Genomic DNA, 22,574 nt, shown 5'->3' with positions numbered 1-22,574 from the left:
CAATTGCTCAGCTCTGCTGAGAAAGTAGCCATAGACGATGTATAAACAAATGTGTGTGGGCTGTGCTCCAATACAACTTGATTTACTAAAAAGGACTGGATTTGGCCCATCGGCTGTAGGAGCTGACCCCTATTTTATATCAGGAGTAGGAAAACCTAACATTTGTTTCTGGATAACTATCGAAGGGTGAACCTGTTTTTTGCAGGTATGATGTTGCAAAAGCCAGTGGCATCAACAAAGTTTTAAGCAGCAGTATCCTAAAATAGCATGTGATATTATAGCTAAATATTTTGAATCCTTGCAAATCCATCCAAAATTAGGCACAGTCCATGTCTTCTAGATACTAATGAATATGAAGAATTAAGTACACACACTTAATTGGGGTTGTTGGGGTTACAGCAACAAAAAGAAGGAATATTTGTTTAGGGTGGAGAGGGCCAGAGGGGCACCATGGAGGGATGCTGGGTGGTCCAACCTTGAAAGAGTGGTTAAATTCACAGCTTTTTTTTTTTTTAAACTTGTTTTTAAATTAAGTGGTTAATTAAGTGGTTAATTAGGTGGGAATTGTATCATGAGGGAAAAGAGAAAAGCAAATGAAGTATGACAATCATGATGCATTTGGAGTCCTCCAAGTGGTTTACCATGAATGGAATGTGGGATTCAGGGAGAAAACTTGCCTCACTTGTCTCATTTTAACATGAGAATAATCATAGTCTTTATCTTACAGTGTGTTATGAAAATTTTAAAGTTAAGTATTATGCTAAGCGAAATAAGCCAGTCAGAGAAAGACAAGTACCACACGATCTCACTCATATGTGGAATCTAATGAACAAAATAAACTGATGAACAAAATAGATCCAAAGACATAGAAGCATGGAACAGACTGAGGGATCTCAGAGGGAAGGTGGGGGTGGGGAGTGAGTGCAGAGAGATTAGTCAAAGAACTTATATGCATATATGTACAACCTATGCACACAGACATTGGCATGGGGAAGGGGCAGATGCAGGGTAAAGGGGATCAATGGCAGAAAAAAGGGGACATCTGTAATACTTTCAACAATAAAGATAAATTTAAAAAATTCTATGGAAAGCATTTAGATTTGTGTCTGACACCTAGAAAGCAATCAAAAAGTGTTAGTTATTAACATTGTTATTTTTTTATGGACTTTTGAGGTTTATCCTTTATATGAGAGTCATCAAAAGGTCTTAAGCAGGTAACAGACATCAGATTTAATTTTCAAGGGAATAACACTGGTGCTAAGTGGAGGGTGGACTGAAGGACATTGAAGCTGATGACAGAAAGCCAAGGGGGAGGCTGTCTAATATCCATGGGAGAGATGTGAAGGTGAGCAATAAGCATAGAAAGGAATGGACTTAAGAGATATGTATGAGGTAGAATTGTCAGGGCTTTGTAAGGTGAGAGGTGAGTTGGACAATCCTAACATGCCCCTTAAGTTACATTCATGAGTGAATAAAAAATACAGGAAAAGGAATTGCTTTTGAGGAAAAGTTTAAAAGTTTGACTACATTGAGTTTGAAAATCTAAGAGGATAATTCTAGAAGGCAATTGACTATAAAGGTCTGAAGCTGAAAGACAGATGGGCTGGATAAATCCATGTGGGCCACTGGCACCCTGGTGGTTGAAGTGCATGGTGCTCAATTTGGAGAAAAGAAAGTGCCTGGCACATTCCGGGCACTAAGAGTATGCTGAACATGGCACTTATTGGGTAGTTCTTACGAGATCTACATTTAATTTTTAGAGTGAGTATTTCCCTCTCATCTCTTTTCCTTTTCCATGCAGCACAGACCTTCTAGAATCAATTAGACTTTTCACAATTCTTTGTGATTGTGGGTCCGACTTGAAGGGCAGGTTCTTTTCCTGCAGTGGCAGCCAGGCCTGGTGCTAATCTGGTGCTATCTTTGTTTCATCGCAGGTCGTTTAATCTCACCCCCTGTTGTAGCTGGGGCTCTATTTTGCCATTTCTAAGATAATTTGGCTGGCTAGAAAGCCCCATGTTGGTTCTTAAAGCCTAGCTATCTATGCTTCTGTTATCTAGTCCCCTTTTGGGAACTGTCCCAAGTTGCACCTGCAGCCTTGGTTAAGGACTCCAGAAAATGTAGGGTATCAGAGTTCTAGGCTCTTAGAACTTATGACAGAAGCCCAACCAAAGACACTTCCCAGTTGAGCTATCAAGGACAGAGGCCGTCATCCTCCCAGGACCGGGACACTTGGCCTCTGTATGGAGCTTCCCTGGTTTGTCCCTGCTCTGAGGGACAAAATGCATTATCTTTCACAAGCACTATTCAAAATTTGATTATGTTCACTACAAAAATTCCTAATATAATTAATTTTTAAAAACCAAACAAAACTCACCATCCACTGCAGTGCATTTTGGGTAGATGTATATAGCACATGCTGCTGTGAAATTAGGCCTTGGGGGATATTTTGATGTATTTAAAAAAATATATATGTACGTATGTGTGTGTGTGTGTGTATTAAAAAATAATATTTTACTCATTTGTGACTAATAGAAGTTGGTATTTTCTATTCCACTACTTTCCTACGGAATGTCAGTCCTTTTTGAATTTATTTGCAGTGTCTTCATGGAGAACATTCCACATAGGCATCTTAATCTGAATGGGATACGATGAATAGTTTCAAAGAACAATAAGTATTTCACGAGTAAGTCTAGCCTAGGGTAAAAGGGAGGACCCATGTGGTTGTGTAAGAGATTTTTCCCATTCAGCGAGCTGACATTTACTTGACTACCACAGCATGTGAAACATAAATGTTAGTTCCCTAGCCTTCTCCACTTTCAACCAAGAGACTCACCTTCAGAGTTGGAGAAGACCCAACATAAATGGGCGGAGGATTCCCTTGCCAGCCCTCAAGACGGTAGATATGTCCCACACGAGAACAAGGGACAAACAGTAGTTTGCCACCACACTGCCATATCTGTCAAGAAGAAACACACATGGAAGTTGTTTCAAATGTGAAAATAAATTATAGCTGGAAATCTGTCTTGTAACTATAAATGTGAAACCTTAGATACAGCACACACAGGGAATTTGTAAACTAAACAAACCTTAAAATAATTTGCTTGTTTTCCAAACTCATATAATAACAAAGGAGGCAGCAGGGAAAGCAGTAATATACTGCTGCTAAGGGGCCTCTTCCTATGTACTTGTAGCTCCAAGCAACCTTTTCGCAATGTAACCTTGCCAAACCATGCAGATGCTCCATTCCTAACACCCTTCGTCACTTCCACTGCTAATATATTTCCCACCTGGGTGATTATTATAATAATCTCCTGCCTGGCTTCTTCACCTCTGGCTCCTGTCTCCTCAGTGCTATCCTTCTTTAGAGCAAGAGGTTATTCTAGCTGAAGGGCAGCTTTCGGTCATGTTACTCCCTTGTTTAATATCTTCGATGGGTTTCCATTGCTTATCAAATTAAGTAAAAATCTCTTAGCTCAGCATGAAAGGCTCTCTTCACTGTGGTCCTAATGTGCCTGTCCTTCATGGATGTCTGTCTTATTCATGCTGTCAGATTCTGCTCAACTGCTCCTCACTGTTTCCTGAATGCATTCTTCATGTTTCACCTTTGTACCTTCCCCCATTCTATTTGCTTAGAAGTATGTCCCCCTCCCCTCTCTTTCAGGCAGGAAAGTAAGATGCTAGAAAAATTCCCTGGCAAGTAGAATGGGGAAACTGAGTTAGACAGCTGATTCAAACTGGCCTCACCCAGCACCCTGCCTCACCCTCCTCCTCCCTTGCATGACTACTCCCTTAGGCATTAAGCCTTCAGGACAGTGAGATTCTGATCAGCATCTAATAATCTTAAGAACAAAGCTGGTCTGTTGACCACAGAGACAGAGTTTTGGTCAAACTAGAGGTAACATCTAGACCTCAGTTGTGTTTCAGTTCCAGGCCCAGAAAAGCAGCAGAACCAGATGAAGTGATACCATGGCTGGCATCAGGACCAGATGCAGGGACCAATGATCCCCTACCCTAGTGCTGACCAATCTGTAGAGACCAGGACCCTGACCCTATATGCTCATTTTGATGAATCAGCATATTAAGGGGCACATCTAGAAAGCTGATGAATATTCTATTGAGATCCTCCTGAGAACTCCCTTAAAATTCGTGCCTAGAAAACAGATATAAACCCTTAGGACAAAGGACCCAGTGAGTGTTCTCTCTCTCCAGAACATGCACACGCCTTCTTTCTTCAGGCATGTATTTTTGCTTTCTCTTTCCTAAGCTCTAAGAATTCCCATAAGACTTGCAACCAGGGGAGCAGTGGGAAGCAGCAGCTCATCCCGGGCTAATCCCCTGGTTACAGAGACAAATCCCCTTTTGCCTCTGTAACTTGTTTACTGAGTCCATACAACCCAGCTGGCTCACTTCTGCTTCTGTAACTTTCTCTCTAAACGGCCAAGGCAGCCCTCTGAGCAGCCTGCTCGATTCTTCTCTTCGAGTGTACTTCCACTTTGCATGCTAAATAAACTTCCTCTTGCCCTAGAGTTCTTGGCTTTCAATTCTTTCTTCACTGAACTGAAGAACAGGGAGGAGACATTACCCGTAACACATTTACCTCTACCTATCGATATCATGCCCATCTTTCTCATTCTGGTTCAAATTCTACCTCCAGCGGGATGCTGTTTCTTAATCACAACCACCAAATGGCATTCTACTTTCTTACCATATTATGAATTTAAGTATAATTCTAATCTCTTAGTGACTGAAAGTTCCTTGAGAGCAAAGACTGAGTTATTCTTCTCCCTTACAGTGCTAAGCACTGGATATTTAAGACATGAGGTAATGCATATTTGTTGAACTCAAACTGTGATAGTTCTTTTTCCTTCTTTTGGGAAGTGAGGCGGTGGTTTTGGAGCATGGAAGCCTTTAGTCCTCAAGGACTGGCTCAGTGATGGGGGTGCTGCAGGGAGGCAGGTGCACTGTCAGTCTGAGGACACACAGTCATTATTGGGATCTGCTTCTGTCCTGAGTCATGTCCTATTGTAATAAAGGCTAACTATGTTAGTTGATGGTCAAATGTGGCCCCAATACATGCAAATTCCCCAAAGGGCTTCTATAACAAAAGGCTCCATCCAATGTACAGGAAGCCGCGGGTGGGGCAAGGATGAGGTATTTTTATTTCTGAAGCCTGCTGGCCTCAATTTTCAGGTGAGCCATGTAAATATGTTGCAAGTTTGGAGCTTGTATTCTGCCTGCTTCCCTCCAAAGGCATACATTTTTGTTAGTCATTCCTTATAATTTAAAGAAACGTACTAAGTTTTTTTCCCCAAAGAGCACAACCTTTACCTGAAAGTCATAGAAGTCATTCACTACTTAGAAAACACCATTTGTTTAAATGAACTGTTACCTTGTATGAAATCTCGAAGTTTTCACCACCCCAAATCTGGAGACCTGGATCATACAGACCCAGTTCAAAGAAGAACTCTCGTTCAATGGCAAATAATCCACCAGCCATGGCTGGGGACCTAAGAAAAAGAAACACTTTAGTAACTGTTAAAGACAAACCCCTTCACCAATAGACAACAAGCCTTTTTGGAATACAATCTAGATAATGCATAGAAGAGACAAAAGTGATGGCCAAACATTAAGAAATTATAAAACCTTTGCAAAACGATCTGTTCATAATTCCTCAATGAATTTACTGAAATTTTTAATTGAAATGAAATTATATAGTTCATTAAAAATTAGAGCATTGCATCATTTCACCATTAGAGGGAGCTTTGGTTCCTTTGTTGATTTAAAAATTAAGCCTTCAGATTTCGTAAAAGCGGAATTTTCTCTTTCACTCCTGAAAATACTGAGTCATACAGCCCTGGTCTGCTAACTGCTCCTGCAATGATTCATAAGTCATTATGGGATGAGCAAAACCATACACCATGGAAGTAGTCTGTCGTTTTTTAATTTTATAGCTCAGGGGCTTGCCAAATATGGGTGTAATTCATCTTAGAACAGTCACAGTTCATTCAGGGTTTGCAAATGTAGCACAGAAATGACACAGGGGAATTGGACATAGCTATTTACTATGCCAGGAGGTAGGACTGCAAAAGGGCAATCTGTGTGGCTTCTTGAAGGGAATCTTAAATTTGGTACTTTTTAGGGACAAGAGAAAAAAGATTTGGTAGCTTTTTAGGGACAAGCCATTCCCATCATTAGAAGAGACAGAGGAATAACTTAGATTCTGTTGCCTGAGTCCCCCACCCAGAACAATTAATTATTAATGCACCATCATTCTTAAGATGCCTCTGTTAGAGTATGTGCTTCATCATCACACCTAATATTCAATCTATCACTAATTCCTCTTAATTCTACCTTGAAAATAGAACTTGAATCTGTCTGTTTCTTTCCACCTTCACTGCTACCATCCTAGACCAAGCCACCACTGCCTGGACTGTTGCAGTAACTTCGTAACTTGTGCCCTTTGTTCTATTCTGCCCCCATCCAAGTCTCATCGCACCGCAGGCAGAGTGGGCTCAGCTTGAGTCCCCCGATTCCAGCCTCTCTCCACTCGGAGGCTCAGCCAGCTCACCTGCCAAACTCCCTTCTGTCTCAGGGCCTTCACCCATGCTGTTCCCTCTCCTGAAATGTTCTTCCCCTTCCTCCAGTGGGTTGAACCCTCATCCTTCAGGTCTCAGCGCCAGTGACATTTTGTCCAGGAGGCTGTTCCGGATCCTCTAGGCTGGCTGAGGTTCTCCTTTCCATAAATTCCATTTTTCTTCATACCACTTATTGTAGTTGCTGCTCCAGAGTTATAGGTGTAGTTTTCTGTTTAATTTCTGTCTCACCCACTATATTTTAAGTGCCACGAGGGAACCAATCTTTTAAAAATTTATTCCCCCAAAGCAGTGCCTGGCACATAGTAAGAACTCATTAAATATTTGTCGAGTGGATAAATAATGAATCAAGTAATATTTTCAATATTAAAGAAAAATCACATCAGGGCAAAGTTATTCTCTTATGAGTTATTTTTCCTAGAGTATACTGCCTAATTCACTAAACATTAGCACTATTACATTTTTGGTTATATTTTCATGTCACATTTATTTAACTGCCACTTAAAATTACTCAATTATAACTCTGCCTTTTTGATCTTTAAACATATTCCCACTTATCTCAGTATATATTTGAAAATGCATCTTAACATGAAAACCAGTGAGTTTTTTAAAGGGAAACCTCCCTTAAATTTTTCTAGCCCACTTAAAAAAAATTCTTTACTTCCCTATGGAATTGTCAGAAACAAAAATATAATCATTACCCCTTATTTTTTTCTCCCAGAATTATGTTAGTCAGGTAAGTGGGTAAGCAGTAGATTCCTGAACTATTCCGAAAAGGAACTTCAAAGGGAAATTTGGAAAATGTCAAATCAAGCTTAAAGTTCTATAATTTCCTTATGTTTGCCATTTAGTATCTTGATATTGTCACATGCCCAGATCCCACCAGCATCTGCGTGACACTGGAAATACCTTCCCAAAACAGAGTTCTTATATCATCAGTAGTGTAACAGGGAGAGAGAGAGACCAAAAGCAGAACCATAAGATCAGGAAAATAAAAGTAGACACATTTAGAAGCCTACTCTAACATCTGACCAAACATTTTTCATTTGGAGTCACTCTTTTGAAAGACAGTCAAATGTTACAGTTAAAAGGCCCCCAAAGAATAGAACAGCATACACTATTCCACTTGAAGAGCCACAGGAAGGACAAAGGCTGATTCTGGAACAGTTTCCTTTTAATCAAGTGCTCTTCTGAGAAGGAAGCAATAAAGGAGTCTATGTAACGTTTGCCAAACTCGTGTATTTTTATTCATCAGATTTAACTGGTACAAAAGTAGTCTGTAAGAGTTAGCATATAAAACAAAATGAAGAAAAAATCCACCCCGAGTTTCTTGCTATTGTTTTCATCGCTAACATTATATCCAAGGCATCAAAGTGGATTATATGCCACTTGGATTACAAGTAATTTACGAATTGTAAATTTACAGAATTTTTCTTTTTTCCACTTGAATTTGGAACTAATGCCATATAACATTCCTACCCTGCCCCCCCAAAAAAGTGAATTTAGGGAAGAAACAATTACAAAGAAGTTAATGTGAATTTAAACCTGTGAAATAGCGGGAGGAAAGGAGACTTCAGAATCTAAGACAACATCTACAGTTTTAATAACAAATGTTTTAGCTCGGCAAGAGGTTAATAGGTTAGCAGCAACTGGAGAAAAGGAAAACATGTAAGTGATTTAGTGATTACCGATATGGTTCAGTTTTTGTCTTTCTGATGCTCTTCTCTTGAGGGGTCAGAGGCACCCGTTTCCAGAGCATACTCCAATCCCATGCTCCTCGGGCATACCCATCTTCGTCACCACCCCCTTGGGGTATAATTTCATATGTGTTGCCATTTATGACATCTATGATCGGCACAGTGCAAATGGTTCTGCATTGTGTTGATGATGGCGGCAAAGATGAAATGGAACGGTGTGCATGGACCCACATATATATATATGAGCACATGGGGAAGGAAAAAAAAAGGACTTAGAAGAATATTCCACGTAAGAAAAGGAGTAATCTTTACCGATAAGGTTCAGTTTTATGCTTTCTTTTGGCCTTTTCCTTGTGGCTTAGAGGAATACGTTTCCACAGTAAACTCCAGTCCCAGGCCCCTCTGGCAAAACCATCTTCATCCCCACCGTGCTGTGGTTCAATGGAATAGTCATTCCCATCTATGTAATCTATTAGAGGCACAGTACATGTAGTTCTGAAACATTTACAGAAAATGAGAAAGCATTTAAGAACCCAAAACTGACTAGTTTAGCATGCCTGGCTAAATTATTTCCTTTTGTCATTGATTTGTGTGTTTTGCACCAGGGGACTTAAATGTCTAATGGGAAGTAGAAGTAAATGAACGTCCTGTAAAAGTCAAGGCGTCTGTTTTCATAAGGAAAGGATAGAGGAGACTTATCCCTCGGCTTATAGACAAATGTCAGGGACAGAGAGCCACGTCTTTTAGCTTAACGGTGTTTTCTCATTTTCACTTTGGTCCTACAGGTAACTCTTTCTTGGTAGTTCTCTATTGCTTACAAGATTTTCCTGCCTGTTACTTTCCCTCCATAATCCTCCATTTATAAAACAAGTTTCCGTGTGCATGTGTGTACATAAAAAGATAATCCCTGCTACATTTTTAGCAGTTCTCCCAACTCTTTGTTGCTTTCTATTTCCTTGGAAGCCGTTATTATGAAAATCTGTTTCTGTACTTTTTCTTGATCTTTTCCCCGCACTTCTTTTCATTGCAAAAAACAGCTTTCATTGCCAGCCCCCCCCCCCCCCCCGCCCAAGGATTCCTGCCTTTTTAAAACATGAAAAAAAACACACCCTTAAAACCTAAAGAACTTAAGTGTGGTCTGAGTATTTGGAGCAAAAAAATCCCTTGCATTTGACTTCAGGAAAATGCTAGTACTCTACGACTAGGTGCAGAGTCCACTCTACAAAGATAAATTGGTCCCCTGCTTGTTTCCTTGCTCATCTTATCAGAGAGGATTTAAAATGCATTTCCTAAAATGGAGATTATAGCTTTTCATAATCATGTTAAGGTGCATTTTAGATGTCTAGAAACCAAGGAGAAGAGCAAAACATATGGGGCGTAAAACTTTGGCACGGTGGAGGTGGGTCTGAGGAGGCTGCGTTACTCCCTCCGGAGTCCCTCCCACGGACAGTGGAGAATCACTGTGGCTCGTGTGGGATCGTCACAGAATCCTGCGGAGAACCACATCCCCACTCCCCAGGGGACCGCTGGTGTCCACCCGGAGAGGTGACGGTTCTCTTTCCTCACCTTTCATGAGTCTCAGATTTCCTCACAAACGGTGCAGTGTAAGGAGCCCCAGAGAGATCTCAGTTTGACAGTTTATTTGCTGTCTGGTTTGGGGCAAATTAGTTACCTTCTCTAAGCCCCAGTATCCTCTTCAGTACAATGGAGCTAATAGTACCTATCTTGTAGGGGTGCTGCGAGGATTAAACCAGGCAGCACGTGAAAAGTGTTCCTAAGAGGCCTTCACATTACATCTTCTGATGATTAAACCCTCTGAAGGTCTTCCTCTGACACCTGCCATTCACCACAGGGCCATGTCTTGTTTGCACAGATTCTGAAATAGTCAGACTTCTGGACTAAAAGCGGGGAAGGCTTTTGGAACTAGGAGATGAATGCTGCCTCCTACTGTTCCACATATTTCTGTAAATTTAATGGGGATCATCACATTTCCATTGTATGGTTCTAAACGTTCAAGTTTCTCTGGGATCCCAAAGCCCTGGCACAAGTATGAACTGCTCCTTATTGTCTAGCAGGGCTGGGAACCTTTCTTCTGCCAAGGGCCATTTGGGTATTTATAACATCATTCTTGGGCCATACAAAATTATCAATTTAAAAGTTAGCTATGAAAAAAAGCTCCTAGATTTATTGAATTTCAAGTCCCGCCTGCGGTTGCCTTGGCAGGGCCAGACCAAATGATTTCGTGGGCCGGACGTTCCCCACCCCTGATCTAGAGCAATAATTAAAAGGGGCATTAAAAAAAAACCTCAATAGGTATAATTCCAAAGCTTGTGCCTTCAAATCTTTAGAACAGTTACTATGGTGTAGAAGGAGTAATTAATATTACTCTTCGAGAAAGCTTTTGGAGTTAGAGGAAGTCTCTAAACCACAGGTGATTCTCAAATCAGACACCCTAGGCTTATCCCAAATGCCTAACCTCCGCATCTGAATCAGCCCCAAGTATCAGCCTATCTCCACTCGGGCAAAAAACTAGCTGGGTGATAACACTCAGAACAGAACACATGATCTGCTGAATGGAACTGGAATCAGAAGAATGAGAATGTTATTTATCCTTCTAGAACAAGGTTTACTTTTCAACCAGGAAAGCAAAAAAGCAAGGTAATGTTACCTGTCTTTAGAAATGGGAGCTACAAGTGGTGCATACCAGTTAACTGCCACCTCACAGTGGGCATCAAGGTATATCAAAACCTTAAAAAAAAGAGGCAGGGTGAAAGAACACATATATGGTACATCATACACCACACACAATTTAAAATCAGATGCTAACATAAGTTAGCATTAGAGTCAACTTTGACATACAAGTTTTATCTTTTAGGCCAGCATTTTCATTTCAATTAAAAACAAAACGGCACTTAAAAATGCATATGATCGTTTAGTTACCAAATCCAAAATGATGACATTGTACATATCAGTAATAAGAAATGTTTCCTACCTGTCCAAGTTTAGCTTTCTGGGCACCAATACTTCGTGCTTGAATCAAACCTTCTCTTCTCTCATTTCGAAATACCTTCACTAGGCCATTCCACTGTGCAATATAGTCATCTAGTTTTTTTTTTAAGTGTTCTGTGAATAAAAAATTCAATCAGCATTTGAATTACATTTTTGTATATACCAATTAAACTTATTTTTCTCAAAAAACAGGGACAGGCAAAGATAATTTAGGCAGTCAATGATTTTACACAGGCCAGGTTAAATGTTTAATCTATAGGGAAGTAAGGTGATGGTTATTATTTGGATTAAATTTTCAGCTTAATATGCCCTGGCCAGTGTGGCTCAGTTGGTTGAGCACTGTCCCATGTGCCAGAAGGTCACTGGTTCAATTTCAACCAGGGTACATGTCCAGGTTGTGGGCTCGATCCCCAGTAGGGGGCATGCAGGAGGCAGCTGATCAATGTTTCTCTCTCTCTCTCCCTTTCCCTTCCTCTCTCTTTAAAATCAATAAAAACATATTTTAAAAAACTTAAAAAATTTTGAACTTAATATGCTTACAGAGAACTGGTTAGCCTGAGAGTGATCAAACATTTCTCTAAACACTAAATAAATGATGACTATGCCAATTGACATAAAAGTTAAAAAAAATTAAATTAAAAAAATTAAAAACTTAAAAATTCACATGTTAATGTCATATCTAAAAGCTTTCAGGCATAGTATTTTGTTTGCTTTTGGCAGAAGCAATAGTTCAGGATTTCTGAAGATACACTGCTTATAAATAACATTGTATGACTTCTTTGAAATCCACAAAGGATATAGGTAAACATTTGTTGCTGGGCCATCTTTCTCCAAATATAATCAGTGCCCCAGGTTGTATTCTTGGTGTAATGAATATATTTCCACTCAAGTTGGCAAAAAACAATCGAGAGATCCATTTTCTCTGCATTTTAAGCTTCAACAGGAGTATGTATGTACATATATTTACAAGTAAATACTTACACATTTATATAATATATACAATTTTAAATTGTATAGTATATAAATTATATAGTATATAATTTATACACTGTATAATATTTATACATAATAAATAAATAATATATATTTTCAATTTTGATAGAGAAAATTTTGTGTTATAAAAATGATACATTTGCCAGTTTCCATCTTGGCTTCCCAGTTGCAAGAGAACAGTTTTTGTTTGTATCACTATAAGCCCATGAAATTGGCTCATCACAGCCACAACTAGCTCCTGGATCCTTAAAGATGTTTCTTGTGGACACAAAAATTTTTAAATTGTTTAAAATTTTGGTCCATGAATACAAAAAGAGACGAAAATATAGCTGTACTTAGTGATAAGCTAGTGGTTAAATGGACAAATCAGACTGTACTTAATACTTTACTCATTTTTACGGAACTTATAATTATCAAGACACCCACACATGGATATTAAAAGTTGAGAAGAAAAAAATTTCCCCTTTTCTATTTTGACATCCAGTTTTAATGACAATTATAAACAAAATTCTCATGCTAAATTATATATTTTCCCCCAGAAAATCTAAATAATTTTCCCTTCAACTTAAATGTTCTTAAAAACCTCTTACCTTCCCCTCCCCCCTTTTTTTAGCCCAGTACAGCCCTGGTTTTGTTTGTTTGTTTTTAAGCCCCTTCTGAATTATATTAGGTGCTTTTCTGGATATGTAGTCTAAATAAATCTGTAACAAATTTTTTACGGTCAGAAACAAGTTGATGGCCTTTTCAAATTTAGATGCTTGGAAAAGATGGCCCCAAAGGGGAGTTGGTGAGTCAAATGATTTCTGGCTTCTTTGGGATCTCGTCCTACGGCAGACTGTGCTATATTAATGTTCGAAGTATTCACCCCCTTTCCTTGGGGGGTGATTATCCTCCCCAGCCCACCGATGTCAGGCTGGGCCATGTGACTTGCCCCGGCGGATGAGAAGGGTGTGGGGATGACCTGAGGTCTGACGAGGGGAACTGTTAAAACCCCACTGGGGTGCCACCAGGTCTCTTCACTCCCTCGGCCTCTTTGGCGGGCAGTGCCTGAGATCAGGCTGCTCCTCCAGCCTGGGCCCTGCAGCGAAGGTGTGGGGCGGGCAGGGCTGCCCCACCGGGAACGCGCAGCGCAGCAGGAGCGAGGAGAACAGTCCTACACCCCTTTGCCGTGACAAGCCACTGAGTGGGGTGCATGCTACCTTGCCCTCACCCAGGCTCAGGTGGCTGACAGGCACGTGTACAGGGGTGTGCGCTATGTAAAGGCCCAAACCTTGTTTTGAGAGGAGACTACTATCCAGAGCCCAAGTGTTAGCAGCCAGCTCCTTTGTGAGGTTTTATGTCAGTTAGGTATTTTGTCTTTAAAAGAAAACTTACAACTCAAAGTTCGACTTTCTGAATCTACTGGAGAAAAGAGCAAAACAAATTTTCACTCCAGTCAGATTTACCAAAGACTAGATTCTTTTGCTGAGGATGGGACTGACAGATTGTAAGGTGGTTCTGAAATTGGACAAATTAATTAAAGCCCTCTATACTTCCGAATGCTGTAAGCTAAGCAGACCCTGCATGTGACTGATTTTACAATGTGTGACAAGAGACTAAGTATTAGAGGTTTGTAATAGAAGCTCTGATCACAAAAAAAATAATAATAATAATAATTCAAGTGAAATGGACCAAAAACCCCTTAAGTCCAAATTTCTGTTCCCCTTTGCTGGGGCTAAGGAGGTATTTTTGTACAGCAGACACCTTTTGGTGTATCTTCACAATTTTTATTATTTTTAGAATATGCTAAGATTTTACTTGTGCTAATAACATAGGGCTTCTTAAAATCAGAACAATCAGACATGAGATTTCTCAGTCATTTTTATAGATTTAGATTTTTCTAAATTTAAAATATTATTGGTACAAACAATATCACTGTGAAACATTTTTAAGTACAGGGTGGGGCCAACGTAGGTTTACAGTTGTGGGTATGTGAAACACAGAGTTTATTCTTGTATTGTTATTTATTAATTATTGTATTATTTTCCATATGAACAACTGTAAACCTACATTTGCCCCGCCTGTATTTATCTTGAGACAGGAATGGTATGTATATTTTTTAACTTTTGTTGTTGTTGTTGTTCCTCAATCCTCACCCAAGGTTATGCTTTCACTGATCTTGAGAGAGAGAGGCAGGGAGAGGGGGAGAGAGAGAGGGAGAGAAACATCGATGAGCCGCCTCCTGCACAGGCCCCACCGGGAATCGGACCTGCAACCTGTTGGCATACGGGAGGATGCTCCAACCAACTGAGCTGCCCGGCTCAGTATCTTTTGATACTCATGTCATTAAGAAGACATATTCAGCTTACAATAATTTATCTAGTTAAAGAAAAAAAAAAATGTTAATTTAAACCCACTTATTGGGAAAAATCAATGGTCAATCTCTCTTGCCAAGTTGAATCAAGACTAACTAATGCCTCCCTAAATGCTACAATCGTTAGCTCCTTAAAAAAAATACAATTTCCTTTTATTCAATATACTAAATCAAATATTGAACAAGATAAATTTTAGTGGATATTTTCTATTATAAATAAAAATAGTCCATGGTTTCTGGTCAATTCAATTGAATCATTGTTAAAATGCAAAATACAGGCTATTAAATAGGTAAATGGATTTCAGTTTGACAACTATGGATGGAGCATCAGGTGGTATTACAATATACATTACATTTTTTCAGTCTTTCAATAAATTACCTCGATGACTAAATTTTTGCAAAATCCAAGGCCCAAAGAATTGGTATAGCGTAAAGTAGTGGTTAAATACACGGACTTATGAGCCTGTAGATCTGATTCCAGCTATTAATTACTATCTATGTGACTGTTGCTAAGTTACTTAACATTTCAGAGCCTCATGTGTAAAATGAAGATAATAACAATATCCATTGTAAGACTTACGGTCAGGATAAAACAAAATTATTACACAATGCTTGGTACAGCGCCCACTTGTTGATAACAGATGCTATCAATAGATGCTAACTATTACTTTTTAAAGACTATTTTGACATCACATTTGTGCAATTACTCGTAATTAACTTATTTTATGGATAAAATATCAATTCTATAGCCATTACCTTTATTGCTGAAATCATCAATTAACACAATTTCTGCTAAATATTTCCTTGGAGTCCTTTTAATTACACTGTGGACTGTTCTAATGAGGGTTGACCATCCTTCATTGTGGAAGACAATGACAATGCTGGAAGTGAGCAGGTTTTCGTCATAATGCCAATACTTGCATCTGCAAAAGGAAAATGTCATCATATTTATTTAGGGTTCATCTATAATGCTTGGCACCAAACTCATTATGAGTATGTTTTCTGATTGGAATAAATATAATTGACTTAACTGAGGTAAGTAAATGAAATACAACCTTTTATATTTTACAGAAACACACGATAGAAGAGACAACCTGCTCTGAGATGAAGTTATTCATAGACAAAGCTACTTCCTAACCAACTAGCACTTTTTATGTGATAGAGAAGTAATTTGTGAATTTATACTTCTCAGCTGAGATAGATGCTTAACATACTTACAGGTATCAGGTTTTTGTTTTTCTTCATGACTTAGAGATCAGTTTATTTTCCTTTTTATTTTTTTAAAATAAAAAAAGTCTGTTGATTTCAGAAAGAGGGAGAGAGGGAGAGAGAAACATCAATGATGAAAAAGTTATTGATCAGTTGCCTCTTGCATGCCCCCCACTGGGGATCAAGCCCACAACCCAGGCATGTGCCCTGACGAGGAATCAAACCTCGATCTCCTTGATCTTATATCGATGCTCAACCTCTGAGCCACGCCGGCTGGGCAGTTTATTTTCCTTTTTAAAACTTGGGTTTCTGGTGCAAGGCATTTATTTCACTTGCTGTGAATAAACCACTATATAAATTTGCTTGAAATTATCCTATTCTGATATGGCTAAAATATTAAGAAAATAATTTTAAGGTGGAACTGTGACATGTAGCAGGCATTCAAAAATTAACTTAACTTGAATGAATAAACAAAGATCTTATATTCGTTTACAGTTACTAGATTGGCTAAAGAAGCATCTTTTGCTATTCTACACAGAACTATTTGAAACTGTAACAAGATTAAAGTTGCCAGAAGCCTTTTTCTGGGCCTGATGAAGACTCAAGGAGCCAGGATAGGTTCAGTGAGTTTCACAGAACTGAGATACATATATGCATATTCACATATGTATCTTTGTGTGTATATAATCCTTTGTGTACGTATACCCACATATTATATATTTTTTGGTTGGTTATGGGGGGAGAAAAAAATAGTAAGAACAAGACAGACTAATGAGAACGATTTGAGACCCAGGTTCCTTTTGCAGGACTTAATTTTCAGAGCTAGTGTTTGGAGCCTATTAACCTTTCTCCTTGATAAGTGGAAGGGAAAGCTTTTTCTATTCTTCCCAAAGCTTTCCATGACTTAGTAACAAGCTTGTTCCCAAGACTAAATTTAAAACCATAAAAGCAATAATTCACATTATCAGCCTGGCAACCTACATCAGCATTTAGAATAGTAACTATTTTCTAAAATAGGGCCTGGCCCAAAATAGATGGAGACAACCTTTTCTCCAGGTGATTATTTACCTTTCAAAATTGTTCCAAATTGTGTTCTTAGAGGCTGTTTGTATAGAAACATAGACTGAGTCTGGTAATCCATCTGCATTTTCTCACTGAGTGAGTAAGTAGTCAGTGCCTACTATGCCTGTGCTCTGAGCTGGGAACTGGAGCCACGGCACTGAGGGAGACGCACATGGTCTCTGCTCTTATGAGCTCACAGTCCTACAGAGGTCACAGAACATGGAGCAAATATTTGTACTTCCCCTAAGTGCGTTGGTGGGAAAACCAGGGTGCATATAACTAGTGGACCCCACTTAGCCTCAAGACTTGTGATCAGGAAGGCCTCCCAGTGCCAGCACTGGAGAGTGACACCAAAATGATGATAAAAAAAGTACTGAGACCAAAGAAGTGGTCTATTTTGCATCATTTCTCTCCTTTTACCAGCATAGAATTTGTATTATGTTCTAATAAGAAGGAAGACCAACTGGAAGAAGTGGGAAGTTGGGAGGAAAGATAAAAGCACAAGAATGAATTGTGTGCATATGATTCAGAAATTATGAGAGAACTTTAAAAGTAAGTAGATGGAAAATCTGTATCTTTGGGTGCTATAATTGAACTATGAGAAATAAGCGCAAGTTAAAGAGAAAAAATTACAAGGAAGGGCATTTGCTGTATAATAGCAAATAACAGCCTATACCTATTATGTGCCAGGCACTATTCTATTTGCTTTACTCTTATTAACTTATTTAACCTGCCAACACCACTATGAGGTTAGTGCTGTTAATCTCCCATTTTACAGATGAGGGAACCGAGGCTCAGAGATAAATGACTCACCTAAGATCACACAGCTAGTAAGTCTTGAAGCCAGGAAATAAACTGAGGCTATATTGAGTTTATAAGAAATCTTGTTAAACATGAAAGAGAGAAAAAAATACTAGCTATGCCTATAAAAAATACTAGCTATATATATGAATGGCTAAAAATTGATCTAGGATCTAAGAATTGATACTGACACTGACCTGTAGAGCTTGTTGTTACGTGATGAGTGCACCCTTCCCTCCGCCTCTTCCTTGCCCTTTTTTGGCTAGGAGATACCCAGGAATGGGGAAGGAATGGTGGGGCATGCCACCCTTCAACAACCAGCTAAACAAAGAGGGCTTTCCAAAGTTGAGAGGGGCAAATGCTCTTTCAGAATAACAAGCTCAAAAATGCAGTAGTGGAGGAATGCAGATCTTGAAAGAAGATGAGTTTCTGGAGAGAAACCAACCTGGGCAGAGCAAGGCATGTCTGATTTTTAGATGGGTAGGGGTAATAATCCCCACCCCTCCAACAAACTGTAATCCATATGGAGCCCCAGGGAACACTTTTCTGATTTTCTGTTTTGAGATGAGGCCACTGGGTAGAGCACACAGTACAGCTTATCATATACAAAACCTTGATGTTAAGACTTAGTATGGAAAGAAGCACCCATGGTTTTGAGGTAAAACCCCCTATTTTGCATCATTTCTCTCACTTTACTGGCATAGAATTTCCAATATGTTCTAAGAAGGAAAACCAACCGAGAATAGGATGCCGCACTTAAAGGAATGGGCTCTGGTACAAAAGAACTACAAAAACCATCGCTTTATGTAGCTTACGTAACAAAGAATAGCACCGTTATCTGCCTAGACCACTTGTGGCCTCTTGTGACTAGGGCTGTCTGAAAAGCTGGAACCTGTATTTATTTTCATTTTCTCTAGCCTTCTCTAAGGCGGCCAGTCTCCTGGCACCCCTTCAGTCAGTAGGAGACAGCTGTCCAGTCGTTAGCCACGACAGCTCAGCTGCCAACGATCCTCAAGCACAGACACAGAGTGGTTGGAATTCACAGGTCAGAAAGAGCCAGAGGCTTCCTAAAGGCTCACCCCACCCTGGGCCACTCAGCATGTGGTCTCTGCAGCAACCTTAAATAATGCGCACAAACTCTGGGGCAGAAAACTTTGGGTATGGCTTTAGAGAATGCCTGCATCTCAGCCATCCTGCGGGTGCTGCCTCTCATTGCGGGTCCTGCCAAGTCAACCAGCTATTGGTCGGGGGGCGGGGGGGCGGTGTTTGTCCCCATTTTGAGATACTAGGGGGATGTAGGAGAGAACATTACAGTTCACAGGTGTCAAGAGTGATTATATAAGGATGACTATATGCCCCTTTGGTGAAGACATTATGGCATCAGGGACCTCAGGCCAAGAAGTTAGTCAGCACTGGCTGCGGGGACACAATGGAAAGGCCGCTGCCATGAGCCACAGAGAACACGAAAGCCGGCCTGTGAAGAATCCATGACCACAATGCATTCCCAAGCATGTGGTCAACAATCCCAGCTGCCGCCCAGAACTAGTTGGGAAAGTTTGAGGGAGCTAAAATTCTAGCCCAGTGGAGCCAAATAAATAGTGTTTTTGCTATTATTTATCATAATATCATTCTATCCCAGACTAGGGAAATGCAGTTCTAATAGCTCTTCGAGTGTCCAAAGCACTTTGGCACACATCTGAGTCTCACAGTAACCCTGTGAGGTAGGTGGGACAGGCATTAGTATTATTTATTTTGTACATAAGGAGGCTGAGGCTCCATTAGTGTATATGATTTACTCAAAGCCACAGGGACAGAGGCAAGACTTAAACTTTTGACTCTAAGGTTCTTTCCCCTAAACCACTGTTTTACTAAGAATTACTCACAAATACGTGCTTAAAGAAAACAGGAAAGTGAATTCCTTGTTTTCACTCAGTACCCAGGGAATACATGGCCACTAACAAAATGACTGCACACAGCACTGTGGATTTCTGCCTGATTTTAAGGGCTGAGAATACTAAATACCTTGGGGCAAACTAACAGTGTTGAACTATGTCATTGGGTTGCTGTCTTCAAATATTCTTTTTTTTGAAAAGGCCAACATACTCAGACAGATGTGTCCACTTAATGATCTAAAATGTCAAACCACAATTTAGAAAAAAATTCTGGCAGGGAATCCTAGGACTGGACATATGTTCTTGTACATTTCTTCAAAACTCCCTGGGAAAGGAAAAGGAACATTTCACAGCGTGAGCCATATGTTTATAGCTATATTGGACTCTCGTTTCAAATGAGCTTGCATACCAGAGTCTAATTTTACAGAAGTATCAGCTTATCAAACACCAATAAATTTCAGCTGAAACCACCACCGATAGGATTAAGGATCAAGACTGGGGGCTATGGCAGGATGGAACAGACTGAACCAGTACAGGTTTGCACCTGTTACTTAGTTATTAATTTGTGCTGCACCTTGTTCCACAAAGAACTTCAGGCAGTTTACAGAAACACGCAGTATTACAAAAAGTAAATGTAGGAGGGGGAAAATATGGCTAAAGAAAGATTGAGGAACAAACGAGGAATCAAGAATGAGGTATTAAAAATGCATACCTGGGGGTCAAGGACTCCTGTGTACATAATTCTGGGGCACGGTTCACAAAGATTACACTGTGCACGGCACCACCCTGAGTTGGGCAATACGGTGGCCTGGGGTGCCCCCTGCCTCCATATTTCTTATGGGTAGGCCACGGTTTGGCCTGAATTTTCTAGCAGGGAAACCTGGTTTAAAAACCCAGTTGTTCAGAGGAAGTACAATACTCGTGGTGTGAAGACCAGATGGGACTTTCTTCTAGGGGACTTCCTTATGGTAGATGCAGTAATGAGTTTCACCGGGCTGTCTTTCATGGAGGCTGTCAGTGGAGGCCAACGGCGTTATACCAAAACATAAGTCAGTAAAAACAGTTGTGCATAGACCAAGTTGGGAATTTAAGTTCAACACAGATTTGAAAATCACACTTTGCAAACATTCCTTGAAATGTTTATTGAGTCATCTCCTATTCCATGTTCCATCACTCAGTGAGAGATTGTAAGTCTTCTCAATGTATTCTCGCTACAATAAGGAAATCATATTGACCATATGGACGACTTGTATTTCCAAAAGCAAATTCTGCCTTTTGGAGAAAAAGTATGGACTTACAGAGGTAGCACGGGAATGTTAGGTTGGAATCAGTAAATAATTTCCCAGCAGAGAATTGTTAGATATCGAAGGAGTACCAATATCAGCCACAGAAAATATTTACCTATGGAAGTCTTAAACACTGATTGATACTAATGTTTCTATAGCAAAATGAAGAGATGCACTAGATCATTTTTTGAAGACTCTCTCAACTATAAAACTCTGAATATAGATATGGAAAAGAGTACAAATCTATAATGGTTAGCATTTATTAATTCACAGAACAGGCAATTCTGGGGCTAATAAGAATACATTAACTATATTTAGTAATTTATCTTGTTAAAGGTATTAGAAGCCAGGGTGTTCATTTAGCATGTAACATAATTGATAGATATGAGATCCTTAATAAATATCGCTGAGGAGAAAATTTGGTGATAGCATTTCAAGAAATCATTAAAGCAGTCTGCCTCTTTTCCTGCATTAACTAAATTATCTTTACTTCTCTCTTACATCTTTGCTTTACTGTAATTTTCCAGAAAATCAAATCCTCTTGAGGCTAATGAGTCACAAAAGTGAGTTGGAGTTACGTTATCAAAAGGTTTATGGCCCCAAAATGGGATGGAATTAAAAGGTAAAAACTGAAAGAGTATGTTAACTCTGACCCTAAGGAAGGGAGATGCCAGGAAATCTCAAACCACAATTTTGGAAAACATTTTAGTTCACTGAAATCTGGCAAGGAACACAAGGACAGAACACATGAGACCATTATAAGTGAGGTTTCGTACAGTCAATGGCCATCTTGAGACAGTATGTTATCAATCTGTCACCTTTTCTCCAGAGTCCCTGGGATTCTAATAGGGCTACAGACAGGCCATATGCAAGGGAGACTATCACGGAAAGAAAGAGAAAAATGGGAAAGGGCAAAACAAATCTCTGTGAGGTGAAAGCTGACAGACCAGTGTGGGCCAGGGAGATGGCGGACAATGGATGAGAGACTCCAGACTCAAAGAAATACTAACGATGCAAAGGAAACAGTTTTTAATCCTTTGATCTAGCAGTTCCACCAGGAGTCTGTCCTATTGAAATAATCAATGGTGGGCACAAAGATAGAGCCACAGGCTTGTTCATCACAGCACTGTCTATAATAGTGAGGAACTGGAAACAATCCAAATATCCCAAAATAAAGCACTGGTGAAATCAATTGTGGTCATCCATGCGGAATGTCTATGTTAAAAAAAAAATCCTATTTGGGTACTTGGGTGATTTTTGTTTTCTTTTTTAAAATGGTCTGTTAAACATAAAAACTTTCCTCTTGCAAAATATTTTAAAATAAAAATGCTACTCAAGTTTGCTACAAGTGAACAGAACATTATTTGGCAGCTTCATAATCAGCAAAAACCCCTGACACTTCTTTTCTTATGAAAACAATCACAGCATGGCTTTCCCTCCAACCGGAGCTCCACCTTACTAAGAGAATTAGACCAAACTCTGGCATTCACTCTGTCGATGACTTTGCTGGAAGGCATCTATTCTAAGAAGCTAGGGCACATTTTCAAAAAACATTACTATTTATACCCATTCTCATTTTGATTCAATAGTAGGATATTGGAAGGATTTGCAAATTATATTCAAGGTGCCTGCGTTTCACTCCTGCCAGTTTTTTCCCTCCGGATACCAGCTTGTTATTA

General features: G+C 39.6%; 1 protein-coding gene across 3 annotated transcripts in view; it reads right to left on the bottom strand.

Annotated features, from left to right (window-relative positions):
* GALNT7 (polypeptide N-acetylgalactosaminyltransferase 7) overlaps window positions 1-22,574 on the bottom strand; it is a 114,923-nt gene that overhangs the window by 12,038 nt on the left and 80,311 nt on the right. The window contains exons 3-9 of one of the 3 annotated variants that reach the window (XM_087816553.1): window positions 15,402-15,568; window positions 11,283-11,413; window positions 10,959-11,038; window positions 8,603-8,785; window positions 8,282-8,464; window positions 5,390-5,507; window positions 2,834-2,956 (exon numbers count right to left, since the gene is read on the bottom strand). In XM_087816553.1, coding sequence (XP_087672679.1) covers window positions 2,834-2,956; window positions 5,390-5,507; window positions 8,282-8,464; window positions 8,603-8,785; window positions 10,959-11,038; window positions 11,283-11,413; window positions 15,402-15,568 — 985 coding nt within the window. The remainder of the gene's footprint in view (window positions 1-2,833; window positions 2,957-5,389; window positions 5,508-8,281; window positions 8,465-8,602; window positions 8,786-10,958; window positions 11,039-11,282; window positions 11,414-15,401; window positions 15,569-22,574) is intronic. The other 2 variants (XM_087816552.1, XM_087816551.1) reach the window with 2 other exon arrangements.

This window comes from Miniopterus natalensis, chromosome 4 (genome assembly GCF_054644295.1).
Source record: "Miniopterus natalensis isolate mMinNat1 chromosome 4, mMinNat1.hap1, whole genome shotgun sequence".
NCBI lineage: Eukaryota > Metazoa > Chordata > Mammalia > Chiroptera > Miniopteridae > Miniopterus > Miniopterus natalensis.
This window is presented reverse-complemented; position numbering and strand designations above follow the sequence as displayed.